This window comes from Anomaloglossus baeobatrachus, chromosome 8 (genome assembly GCF_048569485.1).
Source record: "Anomaloglossus baeobatrachus isolate aAnoBae1 chromosome 8, aAnoBae1.hap1, whole genome shotgun sequence".
NCBI classification, from domain to species: Eukaryota; Metazoa; Chordata; class Amphibia; order Anura; family Aromobatidae; genus Anomaloglossus; species Anomaloglossus baeobatrachus.
Genome location: NC_134360.1, coordinates 212,473,206 through 212,486,783, shown reverse-complemented (window position 1 = coordinate 212,486,783; position 13,578 = coordinate 212,473,206). Strand labels below are relative to the sequence as shown.

At 48.9% G+C, this 13,578-nt stretch overlaps 1 protein-coding gene across 6 annotated transcripts in view; it reads left to right on the top strand.

The window, feature by feature from the left end:
- The window catches only part of ASTN1 (astrotactin 1), a 704,518-nt gene that overhangs the window by 643,077 nt on the left and 47,863 nt on the right, over positions 1-13,578 (top strand). For all 6 annotated transcript variants that reach the window (XM_075320156.1, XM_075320155.1, XM_075320159.1 and 3 more), the window contains one exon: positions 552-740. In XM_075320156.1, coding sequence (XP_075176271.1) covers positions 552-740 — 189 coding nt within the window. The remainder of the gene's footprint in view (positions 1-551; positions 741-13,578) is intronic.

Here is a 13,578-nt window from a genome sequence, read left to right as displayed (position 1 = left end):
CTCAGAAGGACATCATTTGATCCGAATATTGAGAAGGGATCTTTCTAACAAGTAGGGTTTGGCAAACGCAGACAACACCTTTAACAAGTCCAATCCATTCATAATATATGGACGTGTACTTAACCTTGATAAGATTTTATTGACATAAACATTTTTCAAAGTCTGACTTCTTCAATATACTGCTCATGAATGACTTCTAAATTGGCTTGCCTTAGTTGGAGATCAGGTGCCCTATCTAAGACCTCCCATGTGACAGATTTTCTTCATATCGAACGGACATTTAAAAGGTCTGACTAAGATAAATCTGCTACTCTGGGATTACAGCAGTCTTAAGTATAGCGGTTTATTATCGAATGTATTGGATTTCTATAACAAGGTTAAATGCCCAACAATCCAGAAGTTGTTAGTGGCTACAGGTAAAGCATTCCTAATGATATGGTAAAGAGGTTCTGCTACATTAGACCATTTTTTAACACTGATATCTTCTCATTTATCTTTTACATGCATGATATTTTATTTCCCTTGTCTCAAACTTTCTTCTTTCCCATCAGCATTCACTCATGCCCTTCACGCACTTGATGGAGCTACTTCCCGTCTAGAATTCATGCCACTATTAGAACAATTTGGGAACCATTACATTCAGGAGGCGGTGTATGGATTTGAGGAAATCTGCTCTATCTGGTATCCCAACCGTCAAGTACAGAGACAACTGTGGCTTGAATTTGAAGACATCAGCAAAGGTAAGAGATGGAGTTGAGCAAACAAGATTTGCAGTAAGAACATGGTCCAGCAGACACTGATACTTCATGACTGCTAGACCAGAGCACTGCGAACCTCTTACTGTGATGCCCTGGCCTATCAGGTCGTCACAGAGTATTGTGCAATCTGCCCTACTGCCCAGTATCTGCCTCCTCCTTGGTTACGGGTCACTGACCTTTGGTGTTGCCAAGAACAAGCTAATCAAAATCCTAGGAACACTCTGCATCACACCCACCAGACACACCAGTGGATGGTCTGAGTGGAATAGGGTCGCCCACTTGGGGGCTTGGTTAAGGGGAGGTCAGGAGTGTCAGGAGCAGGCAGTTGAGCGGTGGCTCTCAAGAGGAGAGGTCACAGGAGGAGTTTGGGTTGAAGGAGGGAGAGAGGACGTCAGGAGCTGGGGTCCTTGAGACTACTAGGTGGCAGACGTTGGTCTGGGCCTGGTAGGAGCTGGATCCCGGTCGCAGGGGATCATGACAAGGGGCATGGACTGTTGAGGAGGACAGCCGGCGGCCTTGTGCCATCACCGTACAGGGGCCAGGGCACAACGGGGTACGTGGACCCTAGGTCAGAAAGGAGCTTCAGGTGTCTTGGTTTACTGCAGTTGTCGGTGTCAGCGTTATTGGACTGAGTGAGTACGCAAGCGACCCCCCCCCCCCTACTGTCCCAATGGCACCTCACCGTCACCCTCATCGAGTCCCGGAGCATCCCCCCTACCCGTGGAGGGGTTAAACACCTGGCTTCCCAAATCACCGTCACCGGGTACTCACAACTGCAGCGGTGGTGCTCCACCTTACCATCCACCACGGGTGGCATCACGAACTTCACACATACTTCCCCGTGTAAATATCCCACTTTTATTCCGAGTGGCCGCGTGACCCCGACCCCCGGGTCCGGAGATCCCTCTAGCCACCATGGATCCGGCTCCGAGCCGCCCGGCTGCTGACGCGGGGGCGGCACACTACTATATGTAGTTTCCCAAGTGTCTCTTCTGATCGGTGGCCTGGGTGGCCTGGTGCACCGTAATGAATGATGGCATACATTATGTTATGTCATAGCGAGGCCTCTGGACCAGGATACTGCAAATCTTTTTTGTCACCATTAGTTAGTGATTTTGTGCAATTTTAAGTTTGTTTAGAGATTGTCCCTCTTACACTTTTGCATATGTCTAATTTATTTTCAACTCTGCTGCTTACAGATGGAATCATAAACCAAAGCTTGTTATGGAATTTGTTCAATATGGCTGTTCCGATACAAAGTAAATGAGCCAATTTAAATTACATAGAATCAGTATGATGACGCTGTAGTAACACCATTTGAAAGGGATTTTCCACTAATTTTTCACCCCCTTGCCAAATATCATAGCTCTTCAAAACAATACCTTTTGTAATATACTTGTATTAGAAGTATAGCTTCTATGAGCGCATCGCAGCAGGGATTACATAGTATTGGATTGTTATGCAGATTCTTCTTCTTCATCTGTTATGTACGATTCCTCCTTTTTCTGCACAGAAATTAGACCAAATGAAAGGAAGTTTTCACTGGGCTTCTGATCGTGGGTGTGGACAATAAGGATTGAATGACAGATACCTGAACATGTCCTGAAGATACAATTAGTCTGCCTCACACAAGCTGAGTTGACAGTTTTATTCAGCATTAACAGCAGGGGCCAAAACCTTTGCTAGTGAAGTGCTGTAATTTGCAGTTCAAAATCATAGGGTATAGGCAATCCAATAACTGTTGTGGACAGCTGAAAGGGCCAAAATGTGCACAATAAACATTGTGAAAGGGTCCTACTGGCCATCTGCTACCTACCCTGGGCTTCTCTGACACATGGTAACTTCCAATTTTTTCAGCAATGCAGGGTGGAGAATGGAGGAGGCTGGCTAAGTGCTCTCTCACAGGCCACTGCAATGCATGATGGAACTCGTAGTAATAGCACACAGTAAGCCTGGGAAGAGGAGGTTATCAATGAAAACATCAAAGCTGCAGCTGCCAGACACCAAGTGATGCTATCAGCATGATGAAAGGTTTATATTACTATAATAAGAGTATGGTTGCATTTAGTGGCAAATAATAGCATGACTGATGAATAAAAATTAAATGAGTTACAGTAGTGGATAACTTCTTTAAGTTTGTTATATTTTTACTCAATCCACCGATAACCTTGTTTCTTAAAAGACTTTCTTCGTTGCAACTTCCTGGATCGGCTACCATTGCACATCAATTATATTTGAAACTACGGTCCATGACATACAAAGTTGTCCACAAACTCTCCTCCATACATCTGTATTTTATGATAGGGTAAAGTAACAGGAAAAATGAACATATAACAACATCTGAAAATAAGAGTGTGTGAGGTACAAGTTACAGCAACATCACCACTGGCATCAGCTACCAAACTCACGTCACAATTATTCCCCTTTGTCTCTGTCAAGTGTACTAGTAGAAAAAAAACGGCGGAAGATATGTCACATCACTCTTCTCAGTAACAGCAGGATAATGTTTCTTCTGACAGTGACATCATCAGTTTGAGTGAGTGTTATGCACAGTCCTCCTTTTACCCAACATCGCAGTTAATCTTTAACATTCTAATCTCAGCACCTTTGCTATCTCCAGTATTAGATTGGAAATCAAGGATGAAGAGCAGTGCAAAAACCTCTTCTTAACTCATAACCCCTTGTATCTATATTATTAGATCAGATAGCCATAGTGGACAGTAATGTGAGCAGCCTTTTCTTACCACAGCACCTCTGTAATCTCCAGTATTACAGCAGATTGACAGGGTGAACACAGGTGTGAGCAGCCTCTTCTTACCTCAGCCTTCCTGGTATCTGCAGTATTACATCAGATAGACAGGGTGGGCAGCTGTGTCAGCAGCCTCTTTTTACCTAAGCATTCCTGGTATTGTGGTGCCCTGGACAAGCCAGGGGCCACAGAGCACAACGACCACTCACCCCACACTCCCAGCAGGCACACCGAAGTCAGACACAAAACCCTTGTTGCCTTCCTCCAGGGGCTGATGATCACACCAGGGGGTGGGCCAGGTGGTTGGTCCCGCCCACCGAGGAGTTCACAGTCCTGGAGGCGGGAAAACAGACAGTCTAGTTTTGACAGTGAAAGTGGAAGGAGGAAAGTGTGGTAGTGGAGCAACTGACTGAGAGCGTCCGGGTGTGTGGCCCGGGTGGAACAACAAGCAAAGACTGGAGGACAAGGAGTAAAGGGCAAATATGTTTAATAAATAGCAACTGGCACAAAGGAATCAGCGGCAAAAACAGGCCGGCAGATACAATATAGATGTACTAGATGAAAATTACATATAGGGCACAAGTAAAAATGAATGAATAACAGACTGGGTCAAAAACATGAACAGGGCATCCTGCACATAAAGAGCATGGTGTAAAATTTTGACAATTGTTACACATAGACAGATGGTAAAAACCAGCATTGGATAAGCACAATGATAAAAATGTATACTCTGAAATAACAGAGATATATAAAATATATAAAATAGGATCCAAGTCTCACTAATCACTAATAAACAGTGCTTGATACAGATGCTGGTGAAGCAGCAACTTCTGAGGTGACAGAGTCAAATAGTTAAACAGTCAAAAAAGCTATAAACAGATAAACAAGTTTAGCCACCATGAGGTGCTAATTAGATGCCAATGAACAGTCAGATTAAGTACAAAGACATGAATGCATGAATAGAATCCCAGCAGGTTAAATAAACATACCCATAAGTGCACAAAGCCGGCCTGATAAGCAGCAGAGCAGACCCCCCGGAGAGAGCCCCCAGGTTGGCAGACGGTGGTGACCGTCTGCAGGAGTGGCATATCCGAGTTACCGTAAGGACCGTGGACGGGCGGTGGCCCGGCGGTACCGGACCGGTACACAAAGAGAAGCCAGCACCATCTGGCAGGGGCTTTTTGGACCCCGGCAAGGCTAGGAGTCGCCGTGAATTTGCCGAATGCGTTAGTGAAGGGGACCTCCTGGATTTCCAAACAGTCAAGTCCTGACAGAAGGCAACAGTCCAACCAACAGAGGGAGACACTGCCACCGCCAAGGCAACCGTTTCTCAGGGCCAGCGCCTGCGGGCAAAGAGGGGCTCCTCCAGCCCATATCCAAGCTGGGGAGTGGGTTACCGGTGGGAACCCATCGGAACCATCAACCGTACTTAGGTGCAGGGAAAGGCAGTCACCATCAACCTGCCGGGAGAAACAACACCGCAGCCGTCTGTGGGACCCGTCCATCCAGCCGAGTGTTTTACCGAGAACTGTGTCTTCCTCATTGGGCTGAGTGAGTACCACCGTGCCGTACGGCACAGCGCTGCCCCTGCGACCCTGCACCTCGCCAGGCCCCGTAACCCGCCTACCATCCATCCCTACCCCATCACCGGGCCCCGGGACAACCAACCCCCTACCCACGGAGGGGAGAACTAACAACAAAGCTGCTCCCTGTCACCGCTCCCGGGATCCCCGTCCAGAGCAGCGGTGGTGTCACCATTATCACCACAGCCGTGGGTGGCGTCACGGACAATAAATCCCCACAATCAATCCAAACCCCCTTTTCACTCACGGGCGAGGAGCGCCGCTCGAGTCCCCGGGATCCGGCCCACCACTCGAGCCACCACCGAGCAGCAGCACCAGCGGCCGGACCCGAGCAGTGGGAGAGCGCAGCGTCCCCTCCTCCGCCTGCGACAACTTGGCATCACGAACAGGATCTTACCGCTCTGCCATTGAGTAGAGGTGCGCCTTGTTATTGCCGGAGGTGTCCGGCTGAAAATTTGCCGAAGCCGCCATCTTGGGCGCAAAGAGTTCCCGCTCGAGCGTCTCCTCGAGTAGTAGAGGCGCGAAGGCCAAAACCCCGCCCCAATAGAGGAGGAGCGGAAAGAAACTAAGGGGGACGAAATGGCGGCTGGTCGCATGTGAGCGCGGCTATAAAAGCAGGGATGCCAGGACCCTGCGGCCATCTTGATCCTCGGAGAGGCCGCCAGCAAGATGTACATGCCGTCCCGAAGCACCGTAGCCCCCGCGCCTGGAACAGCGGCGTGGGTGGAGATCCGGACCGCGCAGCTCTATCAGAGGCTGCAGGTCAAGATGCAGCTCCTCTTGGAGGAGTGGGAGACCGACATGACGGAGGTCATAGCGACCGTGCGGAGGCACGAGGAGGAAGTTGCAGAAGGGAGGGTGAGTGACCCACGCCCCGGTACCCCTAGTGGGTCGGTCATCGTGGCTGCGGGACCCGGTCTGAACCCCCTCGTCCTACTGCCTCCCTCGCCACCCGGCCCGGCTGCCGTGACCCCGCCACTAGGCCCGCTACCACCGCAACCGGTAGCGATACCCAGCATGTCCGCCCAGGCGGACCGACCTGTAGCCGGAGCCCGTAGCCGACCGGAGGTGCTACCTTGGAAAGCCCCGAAACCCGAACCGGAGGCATCCCCCGAGAGATTCCCCGAGCTGGAGCCGACAGACCGCTCCGTGCCGAAGGCCCAGCGGAAGAAAGCCCCTGTGCCCATCCCCTACACCTCGGCTGAGGTTGCACCGGGTTGCCGCTGAAAGGCGGCGCCCAAGGCCAAGTCACCGCGGGACCTTCCGCCCAGATCACCAGCAGTGGGCAGTGTTCAAAAGGTCTCGCGGGGCCCGACCCGTGTGCCGGAGGTCGCAGCAGCACCGTACTGGGATAGGGAGCCGGGTTGGGCTTCCGGTACCGTTGGGCCCGGAAATCAAGGAAAGGGAAAGGAAGAAGGCAGAATTGGTGGCCCGAGCAATCCGGGAGAAAGAGAACCTCCGTCAGGCAACCTTCCGTGTCCGGGGCCCACTGTATGAGGGGCAGGTGAGGTGGTTTGATGTCCGCCGGAGCTATGGTTTCATCTATGAACCGGGCCTGGAGGCCGAAGTCTTTATAGCCCGGCGGGATGTTAATGCCCACCTGCCAGAAGAGCACCCAGGCCGTAACCTGATGCCAGGAGACCTGGTGCAATACACCCGGCACTCCAGGGAGAGGGGGTGGTTTGCGTTGGACGCCAAGCTGAGGGGCAGCAATGAGGCCCGAGTGTGTACCGCGCCCCCTTCCCCAGCCGATACAGTGGACTCAGAGTAAAGGCAGCGGAATGCCGTTGTCACCGTCCCCGTTGGGACCACCACTGTTTAAAGTTTTGAAAGTTTTGCAAAAATGATAAGGATAATCTACCGATGAAGTCACCTGATTGCCATCTGATTTACTGCTGATTGAAACCGGTTGTTGCCGGCACCGTTGTCCCCGTGGGGACCGTTCAAAAAGTTGCATAAAGAACTCTTTATGAACAGGCCCGAGAACTTGCAGGGCAACCACAAACTAGTGGCATGTAAATAATGCTTGTTGTGGCTTCCACCGTTACCGCCTCCGGAGAGGCAGATTGGAGGAAGGGCCCACAGTGGAGTAGGCTGGGGCCCAGCCACCACCGGAACCGGTGGCAATCCTCTGGGGGTTTCAGGGGTTCCCCATGGACGTGGGTCCCCTGAAAAGGACAGAACCCGCTCGGGCACTTTGTGCTGGACCGGGGTCAAGGGGTGCTGCCTGTTTGCTTAGGGGCAGCATCAGGGCCAGGTTGCTTGGGTGGGAGAGAACGGAAGCCGTAACCGTTTGCAACCGTAATGTTTTAATTAAGAGTACCTCCCGATGTGGGAAGAAGTTATTATAATTGTATGTATGTTACCGTTTTTCTATCTTTTTCAGTTGGTGAAAATAAAACCGGTGATGGACGGGCAGCCCGCGGACGGTCTGCATTTAACTAAGGGGGAATGTGGTGCCCTGGACAAGCCAGGGGCCACAGAGCACAACACCCACTCACCCCACACTCCCAGCAGGCACATCGAAGTCAGACACAAAACCCTTGTTGCCTTCCTCCAGGGGCTGATGATCACACCAGAGGGTGGGCCAGGCGGTTGGTCCCGCCCACCGAGGAGTTCACAGTCCTGGAGGCGGGAAAACAGACAGTCTAGTTTTGACAGTGAAAGTGGAAGAAGGAAAGTGTGGTAGTGGAGCAACTGACTGAGAGCGTCCGGGTGTGTGGCCCGGGCGGAACAGCAAGGTTGGTAGACGGTGGTGACAGTCTGCAGGAGTGGCCTATCCGAGTTACCGTAAGGACCATGGATGGGTGGTGGCCCGGCGGTACCGGACCGGTACACAAAGAGAAGCCAGCACCATCTGGCAGGGCCTTTTTGGACCCCGGTAAGGCTAGGAGTCGCCGTGAATTTGCCGAATCCGTTAGTGAAGGGGACCTCCTGGGTTTCCAAACAGTCAAGTCCCGACAGAAGGCAACAGTCCAACCAACAGAGGGAGACACCGCCACCGCCAAGGCAACAGTTTCTCAGGGCCAGCGCCTGCGGGCAAAGAGGGGCTCCTCCAGCCCATATCCAAGCTGGGGAGCGGGTTACCGGTGGGAACCCATTGGGACCATCAACCGTACTTAGGTGCAGGGAAAGGCAGTCACCATCAACCTGCCGGGAGAAACAACACCGCAGCCGTCTGTGGGACCCGTCCATCCAGCCGAGTGTTTTACCGAGAACTGTGTCTTCCTCATTGGGCTGAGTGAGTACCACCGTGCCGTGCGGCACAGCGCTGCCCCTGCGACCCTGCACCTCGCCAGGCCCCGTAACCTGCCTACCATCCATCCCTACCCCATCACCGGGCCCCGGGACAACCAACCCCCTACCCACGAAGGGGAGAACTAACAACAAAGCTGCTCCTTGTCACCGCTCCCGGGATCCCTGTCCAGAGCAGCGGTGGTGTCACCATTATCACCACAGCCGTGGGTGGCGTCACGGACAATAAATCCCCACAATCAATCCAAACCCCCTTTTCACTCACGGGCGAGGAGCGCCGCTCGAGTCCCCGGGATCCGGCCCCCCGCTCGAGCCACCACCGAGCAGCAGTTCCAGCGGCCGGACCCGAGCAGTGGGAGAGCGCAGCGTCCCCCCCTCCGCCTGCGACAGTATCACCAGTACTATATCATCTAGATGGTGTGACAACAGTTTGAGCAGCCTCTTCTTACCTAAGCACTCCTGGTATCGTCAGTATTATATCAGCAAGATGGGGGGACAACAGTGTGAGCAGCCTCTTCTTACCTCAGAACTCCTGATATCTCCAGCATTAGATAAGATAGACATTGTAGACAGCAGTGTTAGCAGCCTTGTCTTACCTCTTCATTCCTGGTATCTGCAGTATTACATCAGTTAGACAGGGTGGACAGAAGTGACAGAAGCCTCTTCTTAGCTAAGCAATCCTGGTATCGCCAGTATTATATTATCTAGATGGGATGACAACAGTGTGAGCAGCCTCTTCTTACCTAAGCATTCCTGGTATCATCAGTATTATATCAGCAAGATGGGGGGACAACAGTGTGAGCAGCCTCCGCTTACCTTAGAACTCCTGATATCTCAAGTATTAGATAAGATAGACAGGGCAGACAGCAGTGTTAGCAGCCTCTTCTTACCTCTTCATTCCTACAGTCATATGAAAAAGTTTGGGCACCCCTATCAATGTTAACCTTTTTACTTTAGAACAATTTGGGTTTTTGCAACAGCTATTTCAGTTTCATATATCTAATAACTGATGGACTCAGTAATATTTCAGGATTGAAATGAGGTTTATTGTACTAACAGAAAATGTGCAATCCGCATTTAAACAAAATTTGACCGGTGCAAAAGTATGGGCACCTCAACATAAAAGTGAAATTAATATTTTGTAGATCCTCCTTTTGCAAAAACAACAGACTCTAGTCGCTTCCTGTAGCTTTTAATGAGTTCCTGGATCCTGGATGAAGGTATATTTGACCATTCCTGTTTACAAAACAATTCCAGTTCAGTTAAGTTTGATGGTCGCCGAGCATGGAAAGCATGCTTCAAATCATCCCACAGATTTTCAATGATATTCAGGTCTGGGGACTGGGATGGCCATTCCAGAACATTGTAATTGTTCCTCTGCATGAATGCCTGAATAGATTTGGAGCGGTGTTTTGGATCATTGTCTTGCTGAAATATCCATCCCCTACATAACTTCAACTTCGTCACTGATTCTTGCACATTATTGTCAAGAATCTGCTGATACTGAGTTGAATCCATGCGACCCTCAACTTTAACAAGATTCCCGGTGCTGGAATTGGCCACACAGCCCCAAAGCATGATGGAACCTCCACCAAATTTTACTGTGGGTAGCAAGTGCTTTTCTTGGAATGCCATGTTTTTTTGCCTCCATGCATAACGCCTTTTTGTATGACCAAACAACTCAATCTTTGTTTCATCAGTCCACAGGACCTTCTTCCAAAATGTAACTGGCTTGTCTGAATGTGCTTTTGCATACCTCAGGCGATTCTGTTTGTGGCGTGCTTGCAGAAACGGCTTCTTTCGCATCACTCTCCCATACAGCTTCTCCTTGTGCAACGTGCGCTGTATTGTTGACAGATGCACATTGACACCATCTGCAGCAAGATGATGCTGCAAGTCTTTGGAGGTGGTCTGTGGATTGTCCTTGACTGTTCTCACCATTCTTCTTCTCTGCCTTTCTGATATTTTTCTTGGCCTGCCACTTCTGGGCTTAACAAGAACTGTACCTGTGTTCTTCCATTTCCTTACTATGTTCCTCACAGTGGAAACTGACAGTTTAAATCTCTGAGACAACTTTTTGTATCCTTCCCCTGAACAACTATGTTGAATAATCTTTGTTTTCAGATCATTTGAGAGTTGTTTTGAGGAGCCCATGATGCCACTCTTCATAGGAGATTCAAATAGGAGAACAACTTGCAAGTGGCCACCTTAAATACCTTTTCTCATGATTGGATACACCTGGCTATGAAGTTCAAAGCTCAATGAGGTTACAAAACCAATTTAGTGCTTTAGTAAGTCAGTAAAAACTAGTTAGGAGTGTTCAAAACAAGAAATTGTTAAGGGTGCCCATACTTATGCACCTGTCAAATTTAGTTTCAATGCGGATTGCACATTTTCTGTTAGTACAATAAAGCTCATTTCAACCCAGAAATATTACTCAGTCCATCAGTTATTAGATATATGAAACTGAAATAGCTGTTGCAAAAACCCAAATTGTTATAAAGAAAAAAGGTTAACATTAATAGAGGTGCCCAAACTTTTTCATATGACTGTACTATGTCCAGTATTAGATCACAAAAGGAAGGGTAGACAGCAGTGTAATCAGCTTCTTCTCTTCTTACCTCACCATCCTGGTGTCTCCAGTATTAGATCAGATAGACAGGGCAGACAGCAGTGTGAGCAGCCTCTTCCTACCTCACCATCCTGGTGTCTTCATTATTAGATCAGATAAACAAAGTGGACAATAGTGCGAGTGACCTCTTTTTGCCGCAACACCCTGGTATCTCCAATATTAGATAAGAAAACACAGGTTGGACAGCAGTGTGAGCAGCCTCTTCTTACCTCAGCAGCCATGATAACTCCAAAATTAGATTAAAATATAAACTGAAGGAGCACAGGTTCCTACTGCACATGCTCACTGACACCTGTCTTATAAACATTCTGAGACAAGTTTTTGTCAATATGACTATGACTATGGTCATTTTTATATACTATAGAATTACCACCCAAGAAAAAAATTGGTGTGATTTACTAACTAAAGATATTAGGTAATTAAATTATGTCATTTCCTTGAGGTGTTTTAAAGACACCCATAAAACGTCTGAAACCTATTGGCTGAGAACATGTTCCTTATGTTGTCCACAAGAAAGGAATTATTGAAAAAATATAGTTCCATTTCGAGAAAAGTAATGTAATTTTTGTCCTTGCTATGTACACTGATTTATGTAACTGAGATATCAAATTGTTGGGTTTTACTGAGACATTGTTTCTTTTGTTCTTCTTGACGCCTTCTGAAGATACCCATCTATTTGTTCACTAAAGTCCTTATCTATAATGAATAACAGCGAGGGGGACAGTAATAATTGCGGATTTAGCAGTGGTCATACCCTACAGATATTAGTTAGGATCAAACATGAGAAAGGAGACATTTCAGGTCGAGGATGCTAAACCTTCATTTGTTCAACTCTTTACCAGGAAAACCGAGCTGCAGGAAACATTGCTTTTTATTATAGGTGTAGATTGAAAGTTCTTGGACCTGGTCCAAAAGGAATGAAACCTAAACACTGCTGTGTTAGATCAAGATTTCATGTTATCATTTGCAGTCATATAATCACTGCAGTATAAAGTCATCATTTGTATGGTAAAGCAGCTAAACACAATGATTCTTATTGCTTAATTATACAGATTCTCCTCCACTCGTGTTTCCCCAAAAGTAAGACACTGTCTTATATTATTTTTTTTTTGCCCAGAAAAAAGCACTAGGTCTTATTTTTGGGGGATGGCTAAAGGCTGCTTTACACGTGTCGATATCTCGTGCGATCGCATTTGCGATCGCACCCGCCCCCATCGTTTGCGCGGCACGGGCAATTTGTTGCCCATGTCGCACAAAGTCGTTAACCCCTGTCACACGCACTTACCTCCCGAACGACCTCGCTGTGGGCGGCGAACATCGACTTCCTCAAGGGGGAGGGACGTTCGGCATCACAGCGACGTCACACAGCAGCCGGCCAATAGAAGCGGAGGGGCGGAAATGAGCGGGACGTAATCATCCCGCCCACCTCCTTCCTTCCGTATTGCCGGCAGCCGCAGGTAAGCTGCAGTTCATTGTTCCCGGGGTGTCACACGGAGCGACGTGTGCTGCCTCGGGAACAATGAACAACCAGAGCACAGAAGGACGTTCGATTTTTTGAAAATGAGCAACTTGTCAACGAGCAACGATAAGGTGAGTATTTTTGCTTGTTCACAGTCGCTCATTTGGGTTACACGCTTCGATATGTCAAACAAGGCGGATGTGTGTCACTAACGACGTGACCCCGACAACATATCGTTTGATATATCGTAGTGTGTAAAGCCCGCTTTACTCTCGGGGAGACATGGTTGGGGGTAAGTTTACTCCACAAGAAATGCAAATCCCCCTAGGTATGCTGCATGTCGTCCTCCCCTGCTTCTGGCCGACACCCTCACACATCAGATCGCATACACTCACACATCAGATCGCATACACACACACACTCACATCAGAACGCAAATACATTCTTGCAAGCACACACTCACCACATCCAGTGATACCACTTGCTTCCGGCCAGCAGGGGACTTGCTCTCTTGTCTCTATGATACGTTCCATTGCTGGGTCCTCCTTGCATTCCACCGACAGGTCCTCGTGCTCCACTGCACAGCGTCACAGGTCCTTCCGCCACCGAGAAGCAGACGATATTGCTGGATGTGGTGAGTGTGTGTGATCTGATGTGTGATTGTTTGTGATCTGATGTGTGTGTGTGATCTGTCACCACTGACACTACACCCCGCCACCTATCTAACATAAACAAGAATTTGTTGAAAGGTTGGATACATTAGTGTAACCACTATTTACAACCATAGTGCCTATAGGCTAAGTAGTAATGTCAGACAGTAACTGTATCAACTAGGGCCGGCGTCATCACCTAGCGCACCCGGGCAAGTTCCGGGGCCCTGGACAAATGTGGGAGCCTACTCACTACTTGCCGTATAGGGTCCCCAGATCTTACTGGTTTATGGGGTCTGAGGTAACTGTCTCCCTTATGCAGTCTCTTCCCTCACTTCCCAGTGCGATGAGCGCAGTGTCCAAAGTCAGAATGTCATCAGCTTGTGAATAATAATAATCAGCTGGCAGCAGAGCGTTGTCACTATCCCCTGCAGAGACAAGTGACATCACCTGCAGGGCGGCACTTATCTCCTGCACCGCCCAATACAGTGA